The sequence below is a fragment of the Fringilla coelebs genome, assembly GCF_963513975.1.
Source record: "Fringilla coelebs genome assembly, chromosome: 3".
Classification (NCBI taxonomy): Eukaryota; Metazoa; Chordata; class Aves; order Passeriformes; family Fringillidae; genus Fringilla; species Fringilla coelebs.
In genome coordinates, this window is record NC_140030.1 from 46,073,673 (window position 1) to 46,095,808 (window position 22,136).

General features: G+C 38.0%; 1 protein-coding gene across 1 annotated transcript in view; it reads left to right on the forward strand.

Moving 5' to 3' along the window:
- The first annotated feature begins 358 nt into the window (after positions 1–358).
- The window catches only part of CDC40 (cell division cycle 40), a 36,459-nt gene continuing 14,681 nt past the window's right edge, over positions 359–22,136 (forward strand). Inside the window, exons 1-6 of the mRNA XM_084202735.1 lie at positions 359–586; positions 8,761–8,847; positions 10,110–10,239; positions 19,110–19,193; positions 21,134–21,273; positions 21,856–21,952. Of these exons, the coding sequence (XP_084058861.1) occupies positions 392–586; positions 8,761–8,847; positions 10,110–10,239; positions 19,110–19,193; positions 21,134–21,273; positions 21,856–21,952 (733 nt within the window). The 5' untranslated portion in view covers positions 359–391. The remainder of the gene's footprint in view (positions 587–8,760; positions 8,848–10,109; positions 10,240–19,109; positions 19,194–21,133; positions 21,274–21,855; positions 21,953–22,136) is intronic.

Below are 22,136 nucleotides of genomic sequence, written 5' to 3' on the forward strand. Positions count from 1 at the left end.
CTCTGAAAAGACGGCGAAGACGCTTTGTGTGGGGGAAGAAGTGGGCGGCTAGAGTTCTCCCCGGCCTGTTGAATACTTTCTCCTGCCGCCAGGCAAAGTGAAGGCGAGAGCCGGAGGGAAACTTCCGAGCGCGGCGCCGCGTTGTATGCTGGAGCTTGTAGTCCTGCTGTAGAGTCCTGAAAGGTTAATCGCCATCAACAGCCAAGTGGGATCTTCTCCCACCAAACGCCTGTATATCCGTAACAAAATTTATCCTTTAGAGTGTGTTTTCTGTTTTAAGGAGACACGGTTTTAAAACGCAGCTCCACCCCTCTCGTTCTGCGGGGGAAGGGACGCCTCGAGCCTTGCGAAGCTGCCAGGACCTACCCGTCCCGTCATCCCCCGCGCCAAGATGTCGGCGGCTATCGCCGCGCTCGCCTCCTACGGCGGCTCCGACTCGGAGCCCGACTCGGAGCCCGAGACCGAGGGCGGCTCCCAGCGCTCCGCCGCCGTGCTCGCCAGCCGCGATGCCGTGTTGCACCTCCGGGCGCCGCCCGCCGCGCCCCCGGCCCTGCCCGTCGATGCAGCCCCGGAAGTAGCCGTGAAGGTAGGCAGCCCTCCAGGGCCCGGGCCGCCCGCCTGCCTGGCGGTGTGTCCGCCCGCCGGCCCCGGGACAGCGCTGGGGGCAGCCCTGGAGCAGCCGCAGGCTGGGGAAGCGGGGCGGAAAGGGCGCGGTGCCGGTAGGGGTGCCTTGCCGCCGCCTGGCCCTGCTCTGACTTGCCTGGAGGTGTGAGGATCAGAGCTGTGGGGAGAATGGCGTGTGTCGGGGAGCACCCGTGGATTCCAGCCGCTTATTAAAGCGTGTTAGCTCCATCTCAGAGCCTTGATTGCAGTTCTTTACATACATGTTTACTGTTCCCTGTGCAAGGTGTTTTCCTATGTGGTTTTTCCGGGTTATGGGGTGAAGTTGATACTTGATAGGGTGGCTGCAACTGAATCCTCTTCTAAAGGGCAGCCTGAAAGTTGGTTGGTGTTTCTGTATCATTATTGCTGGGGAAACCTTTCTTTTCCAAGTTCAGTATCACATTGCCTCACTTTTGTGATGCCAGAAAGAGAGGGGGGTGAGTGCTGGTTTAGCTTTGGATTTTTTTACAGGCAATGAATTTCTAATCAAAAGCAGGCATCTTGCTGTGATAACTGTCATTGTTACTGTCCTGCTGCCACATGCTCAGAAAAGTTTCTTGCCTAGTGACTAAGAGATGGATGGGCTCTTTCACTTTGTTGTCATTAGTTAATTCATATCACAATTTATCATATTTTTGTGTAGATGTTGTGTTGTATATAGTGACTGCATTTGTTTATCTCTTAGAGGCTTGGAAATCTGGCTTCTCGAGTCGCAGCATCCAGCAGGCTGTCTTGTGCACATTTGAAAAGAAATCCTAATTAACATCTATAATGTTTCCTGAGTGTTAGTGATAAATAGCAAGTAGCACTGGATGTGCTTTTCACCACCCTTAAGCCCATAGCAACAGGTTTTCCCTTTGCCTTGCCAGCACAAAAGTTTATGTAGTTGCTCATGGACTGGCAACTACAGGGACTGGCAACTACTGGCAACCACAGCTTGCGTTTTTGGCAGTTGAGAGTGTGAACCTGAAATGGTTGGTGTTCTGCGTTCTAACTGTTTTAGCTGTTCCTGGTTCAGAATTTTGGCCTGTTAACTGGCCAAAGATTTATGTGTGCTTTCAACAGGAACAGGTCCTCTCTCTCTTTAATAGCAGGTGTCATTGTTAGCACATTGAGCTGACAGCATTTGGGCTCCTGAAGTGTGCATACCAAATAAAGCCCTAAGATGTTACTCCTACATGTATCTAATTTTTTGGCCGAAATCTGCTGAGTCCTTGTTTCAAAGTACATCATAGTTACATAAAATCACATTTCTATGAAAATATTTTTTCTGTAATTGAAAGCTGTACTAATGGTTGGTAACTGTTTTAAAGTTTTGAGGGGCTGGCTTTTGTTACACTCTCTTCTGACAGTCTGCTTCTTGAAATAGGCCTATTGCTGATCTTGATGTTAAGTTGCTCATAATACATAACAGCTATAATTATTGGTGACTCCAATGCAGTAATACTTCTACTCCCATTCTAAACTGGAAAGCCCACTGGATGAAAGTTTCATGTTTCTGTTACTGTTTTTAGCACCACTAAAATAATTTGAGGAAAGACAATAGTTTGTGTTTCTGGTCCCTTCACGCTGAAAAAGATAGGTTGTAAGTGCAGGACATTCAAAGAGGGACAGCTGGGCTGAAGAAGGGCTCTGCTTCTGGATGAGGAGGTAATAAAAAGGCCAAAACAGACAGCTGAAGTGTAAAATATGATAGACACCTACAAAATCACTAAATGGCACAGAGCGGGAGTTAAATACTCACTGTCTCTTCCATTACAGCAGCCATAAGCTGTCTAGGAGGAGTTAGGTTCAAAGCAAATAAAAGGATGCAGCTCTTCCTGCAATGTGTACTAGGGCTTATTGTCATGCCGAGAAGTACAGCGTGTCGAAGAATTTTGTTAAAAGGAGAGTCTGGACAAGTACTTGGAAGAGATCCATTAAAAGATGAGGTGTTAATAAATACATAGATTTCTTCAAGTCTCACCAAGACCTGAAAAGATTTTGCTGTTGGGAGAGTGCAGAAGTATCATCACACTTCATGCTCTGCTCTTACTCTCCCCTAGATGCCAAGTTTCCATAAGGCAGATGTTTTCTTTTGTGGGAACAGTGGACAGGTTAATCAAGATACTTTCTTTCTCCAAATACATCATCAAGCAGTAGGTAAGCATGACAGTGTTGTAAATAGAGGCTATTCAAGAAGGGAAAGGGAGCCCAATTGTCAACAACCAGGCAGTTGTCAAACTCAATTATAATTAGTTTTCTTACAACTTCTACTTCTATGAAAAAATCACCCTAACACTGCTGACAGTTCTGTCTTCACTTTCGAATTATAAATGTAGAAGGAAATTCAGGAAATTGCACTTTCTGTGAAGAAATCACTTCACAGGAACCATTGTCTATAAGCTTTGCTTTTGAGAGAACAATTATTGTTTGATCTCTGTCCACGGTAAGGCTCAGATCGGAGCACGTTTTATGATACTTCTGTACAGCATGCCCTTCAGTAGTCTTGAGGAGAGGACGTTAACTGGGTTAAAATAGCTAGGCTGGCCCAGCCCAGTACAGGAGCTAGAGGATCTGTGTTGCCTTTAATGTGAGAAGGGATCGAAAATGTCAGTTCCCTTTGAATCTAGTTTACCTTTGGCACTGTACAGGTTTCCAGAGAAGTTTTGCATAAGAGAAGGAAATAGACTTCAGTCGCTCAAAATCAAATCCTTCCAGCAGTGGAGAGAAGAAAGATACAACTGGCATGTGACAATTCTGTAGCAGTGATTCAACCTTAGTAGTCTTGGGAAGTGTCACTTGTTAGGAATGTTTGTCTTCTTTGACATGGTGGGTTTTCCAGCTTTCTTGGACACAAAATATCTTGTAGAGAGTAGATGTTTAGAACTTGTCATCCTGCAAGATCCTGGGAATCTAGCCTAGTTCAACAGAACTATTTAGCTTATGATTTTCTTGCTGGTTTATTTTTATTCTGTTGACGTTAATGAGGTAGTCATTTACTATTAGGAGTGCATGAATGGGTAGAAAGAATAAAAGCTGATAACAGCCATGTGTTAAAGTTGGAGCTTCAACTGCAAATGCTATTTATCTCTTGGTAATAAATTTGTAAATCTTTAGAATGAGATAATGTGCATTTGACAGCCCAAGTGGCTTAGGCAAGAATTGATAAGTGACAAACTGCTTAAGTCTCAGTGGCTCATGGGATGTGGGCTTAATTTACCACATTTTAATGTGATTGATAATTAAAACTAATTAAATGTTATGCAAAGCAGCCTGCCCTTTTTTAGCTATTTGACCAACTAGTAATGACTATACCTGGGGAAATGGAATGTTGTAATTTTATTATCTGAAATGTCCAGGAAAAAAAAAAGAAAAACCCCCAACATATAGACATCAAAACTCTCTGCTTGCATGAGATGAAGCTGGAAAATATAAGCCAGGTATATATTCTTTCTAAGGAACAGTTACCATCCAGTGTTGCAGTACATGGTGCTTTTTATTGAAGGCTTTGCTTTGTTGCCTGTTACAGGGATTTTGCTGCTGTTTAATTTAAGAAATATTTTTGTCTTGTGTGCATATAAAGAAACTTCTAGCAAGTTTTTTTAACTTTTTTTAAATTAGTGAACTATTTTTTATTCTATAAATTAAGTGATTTTCATAGAAAGTAGCGCTACTGTTTTATGGCATTTGGGTAGGAGGGTTTTTTTTTTAATAAAAAGAGGACTGTGGCATGTTTAAGGAGCCTGTTAAGGAGGAAAGTTAATCTGATCTACTGTACTTGTAGTCTAAAATCCCTTCCATTTCCTGTCCTCTTTCTTATGCTTTAAAGTGGCCAAGCTGTATGGTAGGACTGGAAGAAGTATGCCTTGAAAGGAACCAGACATTTGGTGATCTCTGGGGAGTTGTAATGAAGCACCCCCTTGTCTACATTTAGCATCAAAAGCTTCTTCCTGTCTCAAGATAGATTCCTTAGAAAATGCTAATACTCAAGAGTACAGCCCTGTGTGCCATTCCTCCATAATAGTGTGATTGTATAGTTAAACAAAAGGCGCAAAAGGACAGCATTTAACTATCAAAAGAATTTTTTTACCTCATCAAAAAATCTCTGAACTGTAAAGCAACCTTATATTGCAAGTTAGTAGACATCACATCTATTAAAAAAAAAACCAAAACGGCCTACCAACACAGTAAGTAGTTTGGTGAAATGACATCATCTGCTTCTTTTTGCGTTGTATCAGCAGTGACTCTTGCATCTCTGTGGACAGACATTCCTTCAAGTAGTCTACCAAACTTCAGTGGGTCTGTGGAGTGAGCATTTTCAGTTTTTGATTGTCCTTATTTCTACAAACTTGTAGAATCTGCTGTGTTCAATTGCTGCTCCCTGTGCAGCTTTTTTCTATTCTTAGGCCTTCAATCATGGAGTTTTTTTCTTTTGAGCACTTTTCAGTAGCATGTGTCTTACCTGACCTAGTGTAGCCACTGTATTTCAGTTGGGTGCTTGTTACAAGTGCTGAGAAAAGCAGAGAGGTGATACATAGAGCTAAGTTTGCAGCTTCTTTCTATTATGTTCTTCAAGATAGCCATATTCAGTAAAACATAACTTCTTAAAACCTTAATTCTTTGGTTCCAGGTTAAGTGGGGTGTACAACCCTTTAATGATACTACAGCATGCCGTAAAGCCCATACTAATACAATTTTTAAGTTGCAGCAAAACACCAGCTGCTTTTCTGCCAGTCATACAGCTGAACTTTTCACTTTCTCCAAAGGAACACTGTATCTGTTTAAGAGCTTTTTGACCCCCCCTTTTTATGGTTCCTGTGCCTTTGAGAGTGGAAGTGATCTAGGGTAATAACTTAGCCCTTCACTGAAATCACAGTTGCCCTCCTCTTTCAGCTTAACTACTGATCATCTCCTGTCCTGCAGAGCCACTTGTGTCACACTTGGCACATAAGCTACATGATGGATTGTTCACCTTAGGCTTTTAGATAAATCATTCCTGTGACCAAAGGAAAAGCTACAGCACAGCAGAGAGGTGATCTCTTAGATTACCTTATCTCAGTCACAGCTCTGCCAGACTGCTGCTCTTGTGATCCCTTCCCTGTCAGCTGGAGCTATGGCCAATGCATCTGAAATGCATGCAGTTAAGGCTGTTTCCAGCATAAAGGGACAGTGTTGTGAGACCTGTATTACCTTTTCTTGCTTTCTGGATCCAAGAAAGATGAGTTCTGCTGAAATGGTCTTCTGGCAATGCAGCCACCAGAGATCTTCACCATGTGCAGAGGTTGCCAATGAGGTCTTTCCTCTCATCTGGAAAAGAAAGAAATAAAGTCACAACCAAAATATGCCAATGCAGATAGCTTGGCAATTGGTGAAATGAATGATGGTCTAGGTTAATATTTTTAATGTTTCTGCTACCTACTAGAGTCTCGTAATACTGTACAAAATGGCACGTACCAGATGTTGACCAAAGGATAATTTGTCTGCTGCAATTTGAACTCTTGCCATGGACTAACATTTGGCAACATGTTGTGTCAATACTTTATATTCTTATCAAGATTTCATTTTTTTAAAATACTGAGAAAATAGAGTGGGTAGTTGGACCACATTCAAATTATTACACAGTTTAAAGCCAAATGACGTAATGAAAAGATAACCATTATGTGCTTCAGCAGCATGTTATGAGATTGTCATTTGATGCCCTAATATATGAAAACATGAACAAGACTGGAGGTCTTGAGGAGTGTAGTTCTTACAAATATAACATGTGCTTCAATTTCAAGGCTCGGTGGTTTTCACACAGAAAGAATGTGCCTGTGGTGGTCTAGGAGTGAACATATTGTGTGGCTTTCAAGTGACTCAGCACTGTTCCACCAGCAGCAAAGTAGACCCAGAATTGCTGTAATCCTCCAGCAGAGGATCAGCTTTTATGGCACAATCTGTTTCTTTTCTCAATTACCAAGCAGCATATAATAGAACTTCACAGGAAGAAAAGAGGAGGAAAAATAGCAGAACTGAAAAATTCTTGGCATTTTTGCAAATCTAGATTTTTTTGCTTTTTCAAATTAAAGAGCAGGAAAAAAACTGTCCTAATTTCAAGTAAGCTGATCACTGTTTAAATGTCACTAACCACTGATCAGATAAACTTTGCCTTATTATCAATTACATGAATTTTTATTTTCTCAGATGTTGAGTTTTGTGGACAAGATGTGAGGTGTAGCTGGAAGAGTAAGCTGTATGATGTGACTTGAAAAAGCTGTCTGTGGAAAATATCCTCATGACATGGAGCAGTGAAAGGAAGCATAATTTTTATGTAATGCGGGTTAGGAAGTGGTTTTGGTATGCTCATGTTCTAACTGGGGACGTGTGGGTTTTTTGCTGAATGACAGGATTAGACCTGCTGTGCTGTTTGCAGGCAAGTTCATGGTGTGTAAAAGTCGGGGCTGTAAATTGTTGACATCCAAGCCCAGTGAATTGGAAGGCTGGTATGATGAGAAAAATGAGGTCAGACCGAGAACTGGTAGTGCTGAGGGTTCTGACAAGATCACTGCAATGGCTGGACCTGCCTGTTAAAATAATTGATAATGTGAGAGTAAAGCTGTATGGTTGTACTTAACAATTCTACTTAGACAGTGGCCTTAGTAAAATCAATTAGTGGGATTGCTGATGTCATGTTTTTGTTTTCAGTTTTTTTGGACATCCTTTTATTTTCCTTTGTTGAGCAGTTTTAATCAAATATAATCAGGTAACAAGCCAAAGATCTTTAGGTACTGTTTTTCTTTTCTGTGTTCTAGAAAATCAGGTTTTAAAATCTTTTAAATCTTGTATGCATGAGCAAATTTGTAATTGACCTGCTGTTGAATTGGGGAGAAAAATAGCTTCTTCTGGTATTGTTAGCTATTCTCTAATGTCAGAGAATAGCTAACAATATTAAACAAGTTAAGAATGTGCCATTTAGTTCTTTCGAGATACTATAATATAAAGCAAGATTGAGTTTATTTGAGATAATTTTCTGTTAATAAAGCAACTGCTAAAATCTGGTTCTCTGTTGTGCCACTTTCTTTTGTAAGTCACAAATGCTTTGGAATCCTGTTGTAGGTAAGCACTGACTAAGCAATGATGCTAAGATAGCTTTTTCATTACTAGGGATTTTGTCTGTATACTAGCACATTCTGAGTCCTTTTCAATTGCTGCTTGTCTAGAATAAAGACACAGAAAGCAATGGCAGTAATAATTCTGCAGAATAGCATTCTCCTTCATTAACTGAGGTCTTGATGAGGGAAGGGGTTCTGATGATGTGAAAGAGCCTTCGCAAAGCTCTGAAACCAGGTCTCTTTGGGCACTGCTACCTTGTCAGCCATTTTCTTTCTTCTCTGTCTTCTGTTTCAGCTGCATGTGCCCTTCTGAATTTTTCCCTGTGAGTTGCTTGAAGTTATTCTTCTGGTTAATCCTTCTTTCTTGTCCCTTCATCTATCAAGTTAAATTTTTGTTGTAACAGGCTTGAAAATGTGTTTCAGTACTAAAGCTGAATTACATTTACACCTTTTCAGTATAAAAATGTGCCTTTTGGAAATAAGGGATTATTGGATTCTGTGAAAGTCATTGTTAAAATTAATGTTTGTATGTAATGTTGATATATAATTTTTTTCTTTACAACTTTCAGAATAGTTACTTGTGATTGCTGCCTCCTACCTTTTGTAGAGTTCTAGCTTTCTTACCTTTATATTAAATTTGTGACCATTTTAATTGGTTCTTCTTTACAAGTCTGGTTTTCAAACATCCTAAAAAAAATCTTTCCTTCAATCTTTCTGCTATTTTTAAAATGTGTGCATGAAATCTTTAAATAAAAAGAAAAAATTTCTCCCATACAAAAATCTTCAAGTGTTTTAGACAAGTTTCTCAGTGACCACCTGATATTGCTTTTGCGATCAATATTTTTGTAAAATACAAATTTTGACCAAGGTACTCTTTTGTAATGCTGGAAGTGTCAACTTGTACTACAGCCCTAATTTGGACTGAAAAAGGTCATATATTTATGACCTTTTATGACTGAAAATGTCAAATATTTAAATGTCTGTGTGTGAAAAGTGGGTTATTAATATGCCTGTTTTATTTCAGGAAGATGTGGAAACAGGAGTCCACCTTGATCCTGCTATCAAGGAAGTTCAATACAATCCCACTTATGAAACCATGTTTGCACCTGAGGTAAGAAACAATGTTGGTTTTTAGAGCAGAAATGCCTTTGGCTTAAAAGAAAGAGGTTGTATAAATTTTGTGTGACTTTCCTATAAGACAGCTTCCTTGGATGCTTGCTGCATTTTGGGATATAGTTTGGGCAAACTAAAAAATAGATTCTACACAAGTGTGTTGGTATTTTTAGTGCTTGAATTTTAATATTCTGCATAAAGCTCTTCTAAGAAGAGTCTTAAAATGTTTATTAGAATTATGGCTATGAAAATTAAAAATTAAGCTGGGAAAATAGCATTATAAAGATGTTGAGTTAAACATGAACTGCATTGAAGTGGTCCTTTACTCTTTTCACATTTTTTGCTATTTATTCATTGTGCTCATTAGGGCAAAATTAACATTTTTAAGACTTGCAGATATAAGGCTTTTAAGAGGAGGATTTAACATTAAAATCAAAGTACTTTCAGTTTAATTATTCACATCAATATTAAGAATTTTAGTAACTTGAGCGATGCTAAATTTCTATGGTGAAAAACCTTTTAAGACTGAATTTAGACTGCCTGGTGCCATGTGAACCACTTTCCATTTTCTTATAACTGACAGGCTATTTGAAAGATAAAAATAGCTGTTCAAGCATTTAACTTTTTTCCATATTTAACTTCTTTGTACAGTTTTTCTTCTCTTTGACCAGGAGTTAGCCTTCTAGGTAGACAAATATGGCATCAGTCTCAGATTTCTACATTAGTTATGCTTTATGTTTAGAAAACCTTTTGAGGAACCACATAAATTGGCCTTTTCATAAGGAAGTTTGCAACATATCAAAGCCATGGTGTGTGTGAACAAAAGTACTGTTTTTAACTTGCTTCACTGCTGCTGTGTGTAAATGTTTTAGTTAGAGAGACCTACTGTGGGACAGCCTTGGGTTTTGTCTTCTGAATGCTTGTACTGGTCCCATAGTGAATGACGGTTGTGTTGGTTCTGTCAAGTTTCAACAAGTCAAGTAGCCCACATCAACCTGAGCGCTGTGCAGAAGAAAGCTCTGTGCTAGAAAGGTCAATCCTGAAATCAACTGTTCAGAACAGCTGTGTGATTACTGTATGAAATAAGAGATGAAGACGCTTATTCAGTAGTCACAAATAAAATTTAAAGTTGAAGTGATTTTGCATTACCATTTTTGAATTTTTGAACCATTTTGGGGGGTTTTTTCCCTAAAAAAGTAAATACACAAAAATAACAAATTACTAATTCTGCTCTACCTTGTTTTAATATTTTTGATGAAGTTTGGACCAGAAAACCCATTTAGGACTCAGCAAATGGCTGCACCTAGAAATATGCTTTCTGGATATGCAGAACCAGCTCACATCAACGATTTCATGTTTGAACAACAAAGAAGAACATTTGCAACCTATGGTAAGTCCTTAACAGTGGAATTCACCTCCATCTTTATCATACTCAGGTTGGACAAATCACGATGGTCTTGATAGAACAATTGATAGGACTATGGCCTCTGTAAACTGCTTTTTATCAGAATTAATAAAATGGGAAAAGGCTTTTGAGTGAGAATCCATATGAATAGATATCTTAGTATTTATTTGGGAAAATTAATTTTTTAATTCCGTTTTGAACTGTAATGCAGTGTATGATTTTCTAGCAAACCCCTCTTAATTAATCCTTCCATTAGTTGCATCAAGTGTAGAAAACACAAATCAAAATTTCACCCTTCTCACATGACTAACTGTACATCTGTTATGCAAATAGGTTCCTTCATGTGATTCTGACTCCCTGTAAACCATAAGGAAGCCTTACTGAGTTGTCAGGTTCTTTAGTGGTTGCCCCTTGATGCAAACCGAATGAACCAGGTTTGCAGACAATGGGAGTGCATTACTAAAGCAGTCTTGGCAAAGACAGACCCAAAGAACTGTCTTGGTGTTTAGTGTAGTAACTGCTTTCTTATCTTGGATAACATTTTCCCATGTAAATAGTGGGACTTGAAGAATAAGATATTTGAGTCTGGGGAAGTTTGAGGTTCAAGCAGGCTTTTTATTAATTGTAAGAAAAATTTATTATTTTTTTTTTTTAGATAGGAAAAATATGGAAAGACTATGGATTCTAAACATTCTTTTGCACACATTTGAAAGAACAAAGTTACCAAATGTTTACATATAACAATGGTTACTTTTTTCCCTGTGTTTCATTGTAAGCTTTCATTTCTAAGTTTAATTGCAAGTGCTTGTTCAGATGAAGTATCTTTTATATACTTGAAATTCAGTTTATTAGGCAAGATTTGATACTTCCTGTGTTAACTTTAAAATGTCACAACACTCAACTTTTTGCACAACAGATTTGCATCTTTCTTTATTCATATTTACATTCAAAATACTACTTCTTGTAAATTGTTTTGCCTCAAAAATCACCTTCCTAAACAAGTATCCTTAATTTCATTAGGGTTTTATGCATGCCTGAATTCACTTACTGCATTCTGTGATGGTGAGACTGGGACTTGGTTGCTAACATCTGTGGTAGCTAGCTATTGCAGTGGAAGAAAATGCCTAACATCAGAGACTCTCCCACATTCAATTTTTCTTTGTACTTGAGTTTTATTAGAAGCTTTCTTGTAAATATTGAAAATTGAAATATATTAATGACAGAGTTTTTCTCGTACATAGTTTTAGGTAGCAGGTACTTTTCACTGAGTTGTTAGGATGTGGACTATAACCAAAATGACAATATTAAGAAATGGATATCTAGTTTCATAGCATAATTTTAACTTACTTGACTGTAATTTTGATATTAGATCTTGAGAGACAATACAAGTAGGAGCCTCTATTCAAGATCTGAATAGACAGATTAGATTTTTTTCTGTGAAATTAAATGTAGCATTTTGTGGATTGAAATTAAATGTAACATTTTTGTGTGTGTAAAATAGATACTGGAAAAAAGTGCCTGTAGGCATATAATGTTTCATTTGGGGTTTTTTATTTGAAAAGTTTCATTTGGAGAAAGCTAGCTAGTCATCTCCAAACTACTTCTATGGGTTATGTCATCACTGTATAGCAACTGTCTTGAAAGCTGTATTAAAAGTGAGTTTAAAAATGTATTTTTAAACCTTGTATCACTGGCAGCTGTGCAGCTATCATTCAGCTTTCTAGAAATATTCACCAGATAATGATCTGGATACAGTGACAATGGAACTAGGAAAAGGCTGAGATACAGGCAATTTAAACAGCAAGAGCCAGCGCTGAGAAGCTGAAGTTCAAGCTAGGAAATGCAGTAAGTGAGCATGATATTCTGTCTCAGTAGAAGATCTGTTAAAAACAGCACTCCTTTAAGTTGTCAGAAAGTTATCTATTAACACTGTCAATACTCTCTTTTTCCATTTGGAAGGATGCAATAAATATCTTCTCAGAAAATACAAAGTATAGAATTGCAAGTAAAATTGTTAGGCATAAACCTGAGCCATAAATCTTTTTCAAGACTGAGTCATAACCTATTAGAGGAACAGGAGTAAACCTCTCTTTTAAAAGCTGCAGATCTTAAGACTTCTGGTGTCTGTTACTCTGTTTAGCACCATTGCACTAAGGCAGGAGGTCTTGAACAAATCTGCAAAGGCTGGCAAATAGATAAGCAGTGACTGTAAATGAGGGACAAGGGTAGTAAATGAGATCATGTGTTCAAAACAGCTCAACTGTCTCAGTGTGTTTCACTAAAAAAAGACAGCTTTGTAATATATATAATCCTGAAAGCTTATACATATTCACTGAGAAGCCTGTATATTAATCACAAACAAAACCCAAGTATTTTTTGGCAACTAGTCTTTTATATCTCCTTCTTGTGCGGTAAACATTTACTCTTAAAAGTACGTTTTTCTTGTGATGCTTGGATAGCATCATTAAGAACATCCACACTGTCATTGACTGAGGATCCTTCCAGTCATTTATTCCATTAGACAAGTGGCCAGCAATGGGTATCTAGTGAGGAGCAGAAGAAGGAAGCAAGAAAATAGTGATACATATGAATATTTCTTTTCAATACAAAGTCTGCCAACCAAGGGCAATGCTTATATATTTATTAATTTTCAGACAACTTGTTGGGGGTTTTCTGTTTTTTCTTTTTGACAAACTTTTCCAGCTGCTTCTTGAACCCATATAATTTTTCTTTGTACAGTAACCTCTTTCAGGCAGCTCTGCAGCTTAGCAGCTCCTTATGTGAGGAAGTATCTCTGTTTCAAACTTGTGGAACTTAGCAGCTTTCTAGTTTGGCTTCATATCTCCCTGTATCTTATGCTGGAAAATGAAATGAGCAATCATTTCTTATTCACCATTTCTGTGTGATTTCTTATTTTATAGATCTTGGCCATAGCTTCTTCTCAGTCTGCTTTTTTTTTCCCCACCTGGATAGATCTGATCAATCTTCTTGTTCCTCAGTGGCAGCCTTTTCATGCCTATGGCTGTCCTTGTCTCTCTTCACTTCTAGTTCCACTGTATTGCTCCTGTGCACAGCAGTTACATGTTATTCTCACTGTGAATTTGTTCTGTGGGTAACTTGCTCAAAGCTACTTGCTCCATTTTTCCAGATCATTTATCAATATGTTGAATGTCATGGGCCTGAGCATGAATCCACCAGCAACTTTCCTGTGCTGTGCAACCCAACCATTTATTCTTGACAGTGTTATAATAACTTTTCATCAACTGATCATGTAAGGACCTGTGGGTTTTTAAAATGTCATTGAGGCACTCTGTAATCAGTCTAACTTGGTTTTGTAATGGTATCCAAGATCAACTAAGCTTTGCTCATTCACAGCATTGTCACCTCAGAAATATTCTGGAGGTTTTCTCTTTGAGATTTAGCTGTAGAGAAAATTGTGGTGTCTGTTCTCCTGCAATATATAATGCTCATCCAAGTGCATACTCATTTTCTTTATTGTAGTTTCTACTCCTTGAATCTTCTAACCATACAAATGTCTGGCAGGTTGATCTGTAGTTCTCCATATCTCCTCTGAAATGTCTTTTGAAGACAGCATTGTATTTGATACATTCCTTTTCCGTTATATTGAGGTGATATTAGGTGAGACTGTGTGCACTGTGATTTGACTTTAGATCTCTTGGGTGACTGCCTCTGATCCTGGTATTTTGTTACCACTTATTTGACTCTCTAGTTTCCTGGCATTTCACGTTGCGGTAGATTCAGCGTCATGTTGCCCATAAAGCAAAATTCTGGCACAGGAGTCCACTATAATCAACATGTGTTTAATACAACCCTCACAGGTGCTCTTCTCAGTCCTTGATCATCAGTTGGCCTACACATTGTCGGGTGCACTTTCTGTCCCTGCCAGTTTTGATGAAGGACGAGGGTTAGTTTTTATATCTTATAAGATTTCCCTCACTTTTGGGGGCAGGCTGCTTTAGTGTAGTGTTTACTTTGTCTGCTGGAGTTTGGTCTTTGTATTTTCCACATCTGGATGCAACTTCAACTCTTTGAAGAATAGTTTCTTATTTCTAATAGTTTCTCTTAACTTACTATTCGGCAGTGCTCACTTCCTTCTGGTTGCTTTAAAGTCCTCTTTTATTAGCTGGCAGGCATTAGGTTTTTTTTTTCTCCTACATGGTGTCTTTGAAGTACCCTTGCATTTGAAAAGGGCTTTACCCTTTGGTGCTCACTTTCTGTTCCTTTTAAAAATATTTTCTTAATATAGCCCTCCTATTTTGAGATTAAAATCATTGTCATAAATGTTTTTATATCTTCCTTTGCTTTGTCAACAATCTTCGTTTTATACCCCATTATGGTCATTGTTAAAATGTGTGTCCATAGGAAGAATATCTTAAGATCAAGTTTCCTGCACTGCTAAACTAGCTTTTTTTTCATGTGACTCTCTGGCATGACTGCTTCATGGTACAAGTACATTGTGTAAAAATCATCACATCGTGGTGTGAGATTTGTGCAGTCTGCTTCAAGGAGATGACTAAAATATGTCATTATTACTGTGCTTCTTTCCCTGGCACCTGTTGTTTAATCTGTTACCATTTCGTAGTTACTGCATTCTCTGTCTTAATGGTCACTCTGGGAGTTCTGGCAACTGTACTCACCACTACTTAGACCTGAAATTTCAGTCCACAGGATCATTTAATGCTCATTAACACTATTAACTTGTTAATCTGATTTGTCTTTAAGCTTTCTATGGCATAGAGCATGTTTTTCCCCACTGGCATGACCATCTTATTTCTGTATTCTTTCTGCCTAGTAAAGCATATATTCTATGTCCAATTATGTCAGTACTGTCCTACCAATTATGTTAGTTTATTATTTTGAAACAAGATGTTTCAATGTATTACTTTTAGCCTCTGTTGTTTTGTGTGTGTGCTTGGGTTTTCCATTTCCCTGTGCTCAGTTTAAATAGGATTCTGTGATTATTACTGTCCCTGTTCCCTGAGATTTTTAGATTTCTGTGCAACCCTTTTCCTTGAGGATATGGGTTTCTAAAGATTGTGTGTCATTGCAAATTGCTTACTTTTCTTTAAGTATTTTTTAAAGTATTATTTTTTAGGTGTTCTTTTTTCTCAGATATTTTATCAGAAAGTACTCTTTCAACCTTCTCAGTGCCATCTGCTTTTTAACTGAAATGAGACCTACCCATCTCAGTAAGGTTCCCTTTATTCCAGGAGTTAGGGAAACTGAAGTTGTCACAGGCACTGGAGATGTTTTCCATATTAGGGTTAAAATCTGCAGTGGCTGAGAGAGCTGGGACTGTTTAGCTTGGAAAAAAAGGAGTCTTGAGGGGGAGACCTTATTGCCCTTTACAGCTACCTGAAAGGAGTATGCTGATGGCATAATCCATAATAAACATTGAATAAAATAGTCCAAGTAGGCATTTTATGATCTTGTTAAAGGTCCTCTCCTAGTTGAATGGAAAACCATTAATAATTGCTCTGTGGGAGTCTGACTTTTTAAATTGGTAACCAGTTTTGCATCTGCAGTCCTAGGTGATCTACCCTAGTTTGATTCCATTGATGTAAGGCAGTCTTCTTATTTTAATTTCAACTATCAACTGAAGGCTGTCTCTCTAGAAAATAAAATTCCCCTTCACAAGACATTATGATTTAAAATGCTTAAGTAGCATTATTTTTTCAATGTTGTATTCCTTGGAGCATGTTAAAAAAGACTAGGAAGTCCTAACATACACAGCACATGTTTATTCTTCTGTATCTGTGCTCTCAGCTGAAGGAGTCTCTTTTCTTGAAAATTCCCTTTTGAGTACTGATAAAAAAGGCAATATATGAGCACATATACATTTTCAGAAGCAGAATTACAGATTATTTTTTACATGCTGCACACAAATTGTTCATGAATATTTTAGCCATTTCATAGCTATTTGAGCATCAGTGCTCATCCTAATAGTGGACTGCTTCATTCATACAACATTTGGTATTTTTAAATCTCTTCTTCACAAGATAATGTCCTTTTTAATAAGAAATAGTCTTCTATTGAAGTCTAATGAATCTCAAAGCTCTTTCTGAGTACTCAGTAACTTGGTTATAGCAGGATTATGTCATCACTAACACTGATATTTTAAGAGCCTAAAATAACTGCCTTGGAAATAACACTTGTGATTTTTTTTTTTTAATCTACTCATGTTACATGCAACACCTACACTTATTACCTGTTAACAATTGTAGGCACTTTATTCTCTGATTACTTTGATTCTGCAGAGATGCCAGTGCAGTGTGGGTTAGTCCAGCTGTATGTTTCCTCATACCTGAGCTACTTTGGGTCTCTGTGTACTGCATTGCACAGTGAGGTGTAAACAGTCTTTAATGAGCTGTCTTTCTGGAATGCACATCAAAGTCTAATTATTTAACCAACCATTTTCAGGTGCACTGAAATTATGGATGTAGGTGGAACTGTATCTTTCGTTGCTAAAATGTTGTGGGAAATATCTGCCTCCTACCAAAAGCTGAAGGAGACATAGAAGTCAGGGCACATTATGTGGGATACCAGCTGAGTAGGATAAAAGCAAGCTGTCTTTTGCAGCTGCGTTTAGGAGTCCCAGCCAGAAGGAAAATATTCCCTTTCACATACCCACTAGAAAGTAGAAATTGTTCAGAGCTTTTCTGTGAGAATGATGCTGGACCAAATTCAACTCAACTATAAGAAGTCTCCACTTCCACGGGAAGCTGTGCTTGGCCCAGGGGCCCTATTCATGGGAATACTGTCCCTCTTTTACAAGTACCAAGCAAATAGAGTCCCAGAGATGGTGTCAATACAGTTGGAGGACAAGTAAACCACTGTATTGATTTTGACAGCAATCCAAAGTAATATCTCTCTACTGTTAACAGAAACCTTATAGCTTGGAAGGGAACTCATTGAAATAGTGGCTTAGTAAAAGCAGGCAGCTAAATTAGGGGAAGTCTGATTGCAGTGTTGGCTCAGTTTGGTTATCCATAGAAGTAAATCCTACTAAAAGTCTAGAATAAATTATTTTATTGTTTAACAGAGGAATAGTGGGAATGTATATTTTGTAAGAAGACATTGGCATATATTTCTCTCCCTATATTGTATTCATGGATCATCTGGACATATGTTGTTTCACAGCTGGGTTTTACCAGGTTTGAAACTACAGGGCTGGCTGACAGGAGGAATGCTTTATTTGGATTGGGAGTACCTGCTGTGTTCTTGGAATGGCTCTTCCACTAATTTGAATAGTACTTTTTTTCCCAGCATCTAAAAAGAAATTAACTGGACCGTGTTCTAGTAGAGTAGTCTTTCTGAAAAATGTTTGGGGAGACAATCTCCTTTGGCTGTTGGAATGGTGTTGATAAGTTCTCAGCTTGTATGCGTTTGTATGTGCCTTTATGAGCCATTGGTCTCCAGAGTAGACTGGATAATCTCCCCCTGCTCATGATTGTCTCTGCGAATCAACAAAAATACAGGAATTGGATCCTATGCTGTAGGATTTAATTCATTATGTGGGTTTTACTGGTGGTTTAATATCTTTCTTTCTCTTTTTTTTTTTCATCCTTGATACAGAGGAATTCTCATTGACTCCAAGAAATCTTCTGTCACTTTAATATTTAATAAGAATTGGGGTTATGTCCACCAGGGTGCAGTGTTTCCCAAAAGAAAAAAAGCCATGGTGGTCAGTAAGTGTTCAGTGCACCACCTGTTCCTTGGAAACTAAATGAATTTATTTGTCTATCTTATAAGATCATGCTATCCACTTCAGGAGAAATTGAGAAAAAAGTTGAATATATGTATTAAAATTGTAAATATCCTGAATAGCTATTAAATGCTTGTTCATTTTATAAATTCGTTATTAGACTAAATGCAGCAGATTTTGTTGTGGCTGGGGTTGTTTTGTTTTTATCAAGGCTCAATAGCTGTAGTCAGGAAATGAAGATGTGAATGCTTTAAAAATTGAGTCCATGACTGCTGTTTCTGGTACCATCTACATTAGTTAAAGCAACTCCTTTCAAGTTGAAGCTTTCCCAGTTGTGGCAGGAGAAGAATTAAGTAACTTTTCCTGTGCGAGACAGAATACACACAAAGCCCTAGAAAACTTCATTTATTTTTTTCCCCTATCACTATCCTCTGCCTTCCAGCTGCTGCCACTCCAGGACTGCCAAAGATGACAGTCTTTGACCCAGCAGAAGTAGTGGGCAGAGCAGTAGGCTGCTCCTGAAGCCAGAGGGCTCTGTGTGTGCAGCAGCCACTGGCTGCTTTCCATGTGGCTCACTGGCTTTGCAGACCAAGGAGCAGTGCCCTGCACTAAAGCAGTATCCGTATAACATTGAGTGCACTCACATAAGATTTTGAGCTACTCTTTTCCTTATGTTATGTTACTACAAGAAGAGGTTGTCATGGCATTTCAAAATCTGTTTGCATTGCAGCAAACTGGCCAGAATTCATCGTTGACCTCGCTGGGAGCAGGGGCATCCTGGAGTCCTTTCCCACAAGATTCTGTTCCTTGGCTTCGTGTGATTACCCACCCTTTGTATCTTATGTTATGTATCCTATGTTGTTAACTATTGCCTATTACATTTCTTTATTTCTCTGTGTTGTGCAAATTCAAGAATTCTGATAGCAGTATGTACTCAAGGGCCTCATGGTACTACTTCATAGTAATCTTTGTACTCAAGCCAAGTGAAAAGTTAATGGGATTCCAAAGTTTCAATCTTTTGTCATCCCCAGCTCGTTAACAGGAAAGAATTTGCAGAGGGACAGTGTAGTAAAAGTTGTACAAAACTGAAAAGCTTGAAATAGCAGTATTTTTTTTCTTCTTGTTCCAGGTTATGCATTAGATCCCTCTGTAGATAACCCTGAAGCTGCTACCAAATATATTGGTTCTGTAGAAGAAGCTGAAAAAAATCAAGGTAATTAATTCAGAATCTTGTAAAAATTATTTGCATCTTTAAATTGTTTTCATTGCTTCTTTACTAAGAAATTGAATGGGTATTAGCAAAGGAAGGTATTATGTGAGACTTACCCATGTCTAAGAATACAATAAAGAAGAGATGTGTTGCAATTTTAATGTAGAGGGGGAAGAGAGATATTGGAGTGTTTTGTTTTCTTGAATAGCAAATGATTCAGGTTGTCATGACAAATTTCAGAATAGGATTTGTAATGTGCCGTTGCATGAATACAATTTATCAGTACAATTTGAAGCAGCTTTTTGGTCCTCTTAAATTCTGTGTAAGCTAACTTTGTCATGTGTCTGCATTAGGATACCTGTATGTTGAGTTAATCACCATAACTGCTCCTCAGGAGCAAACTCATCACTCTGTGTGCAACCTCTGGCACTCCCGTTGGGAGCTGCATGTTATCTCTGTTTGGCAAAGTTAAGCTCTTTGGGTTATTTGGAAAAGAAAAACCACTGGAAGATTGCCAAATGGTAACAGCGTGGCGTGCCACTGGGAGGATTGACTACCAGAGGCATGGGCTTTGTAATTTATACTTTGATACAAGATATTTAACACTCAGAGGGACTCGTTTGCATTGGAAAACTGTACCTGTGTAAATGTCATGGTTATGCTTTCCCTTGTATGTCTTTTTCAAATATCCTATTCACAAGGGTATACAAAGGATCTTTATTTCTGTGTCCTTTCTCAGAATATATCCAAGGTTATTTCATGCTTTCCTTCCAAAGAAGGAAATAACTAAGATTAAAGCATTAAAAAAAAAAAAGTTTTCATAATGGAATTTCATACTTCATTTTAAGAAAACCCTTGATTAATGCATGATTTCTTCTGATCACTACTTAACTTTTTACATTGCCTATTTTCCCCTTGTTTGTGTAAAGCTTCTTTTGTCTCTTTTGCACTTAGATGAATATTACTGCTGCTGCAGAAAAACCTTTTTTGAAAATTGAACATAATTGTATATACAAGCTTGAAAAACTTAAAAGATGTTAAAATAATTACCTATAGGGTTTTCTTCCTCCCATATCTATATTCTATAGTGGTTTTAACACATGGAATTATGAGGGTGCAATATTTGTGAAAAGCTAGTATTTCTATGAAAGAAGATGATAGTGGTTGGAGGGAGATGACTCTGTCCATAGTGTCAGACTTTTTTAAAGAGGGCCTGTTGCAATAGAACAAGGGTAATGATTTTAAGCTAAAAGAGGATAGATTCAGACTAAGTCATAAGGAAGAAATTTTTTACAATGTGGTTGGTGAAATACTAGAACAAGTTACCCAGACAGCTAGTGGGTGTCTCATCCCTTGAAACATTCAAGTTTAGGTTGGACAGGGCTCTGAGCAACCTGATCTAGTTTAAGATGTTGCTAGTCATTGCAAGGTGGTTGAAGTAGGGGACCATTAAAGGTCACTTTCAACCCAAAATATTCTGTAATTCTATTAATTTTTTCTAAATTAAAATACACCGTTGGGGTTTTGGGGCACTTGTCTTATTTTCATTTTGGGGCGCTTTTTTTCAAACTGAGGGGGTTCAGAGGGATCAGAAGCCAAGAAGACTTTACTTTCAAAAACTACACTATTTAAAGCATGAAAATTGATGTATTCATACAGTCTGCAGACTTACTGTTAAAAATTTATGGTACATGCCTGGTTAAATATTCTAACAAGCAAGGATACACAGTTAAAGTGGTTACTCTGTTACTGCACATAGTTAGTGGTGTTCATAGCTGGAGAAGTGAGCAATGCTTTGGCCAATTTTGCTCAAATACTTTTTCCATGTTGTCCTTTATATTGAAAGGAGCAGGGGTGGTGGCTTTTTCTTTTAAACAGACTAGGGTGTAACCTCTGATGTATTCTGTGTTAGCAGTTAGTCAGTGTATTGTTTCCTTCTTCAGGTTTAACAGTGTTTGAAACAGGACAGAGGAAAATTGAAAAGAGGAAGAAATTCAAGGAGAATGATGCATCTAATATTGATGGTTTTCTGGGACCATGGGCAAAGTATGTTGATGAAAAAGAAGTAGCCAAACCATCAGAAGTAAGTCCTGCTTTAACAAAATGGATACAAATTGTCAGTACACGGCAGTGGTTTCAACAGAGACCCAGCTCCACTAGTGCTTGTCCAAGCAGATCCATGATATGCTTTGGGGTAATTAGAAACATTTTGGGTGATATGTCCAAATAAGATGTTCCAGATATTCTGTATTCAATTATTTGGAATACTTTTTTGGAAATAAAATTAATTCAATCTGTGTGTAGAGTCTGATTAAAAGAAACAGCTTGGGGGAAAAAAAAGTGAAAATAAAACTTTTTTTGAAAAAAAATGGCAAATGAAAACCCCCAATATCGCACACACCCTGAACCATCCAACCAACAGATACCCTTCTTGTTCAGTCTAATCTATGAATAAAAATATATTTGTTCTTTTCAGTGTACATAGCTTTCTAAGCCTTTATGGTTTTGATAGGGGTTTTCTCTTTATTGGTGCTTAGAAGTATTTCTAATCTTGTTTAGCAAATAAATGTCTTCTTAATAGTGAGTAAACAATAGTACAGTTCTGGATTTTGTTATGTGATTCAGAATGCTGACTTTTTAAGAGATCATGTTTTATTTTTTCCAGGAAGAGCAGAAGGAGTTGGATGAAATAACAGCTAAGAGGCAGAAGAGAGGAAAACTAGAAGATGATAAACCTGGAGAGGAGAAGACTATATTACATGGTAATGGCATCTTCATTGCTGTTCTCATTTTCTAGCTCACTGTGTTTTCTTGCCTGCTGTGTTAATTAGTAAGGATGGCAGACAGCCTCAGCACGTGGATGTTTCTGTATTGGAGATAACAGCACTCACAGGCAAAAGCATAAAGGACAGGGAAAGAGATAAACTTGGACTAATTCCACTTCGT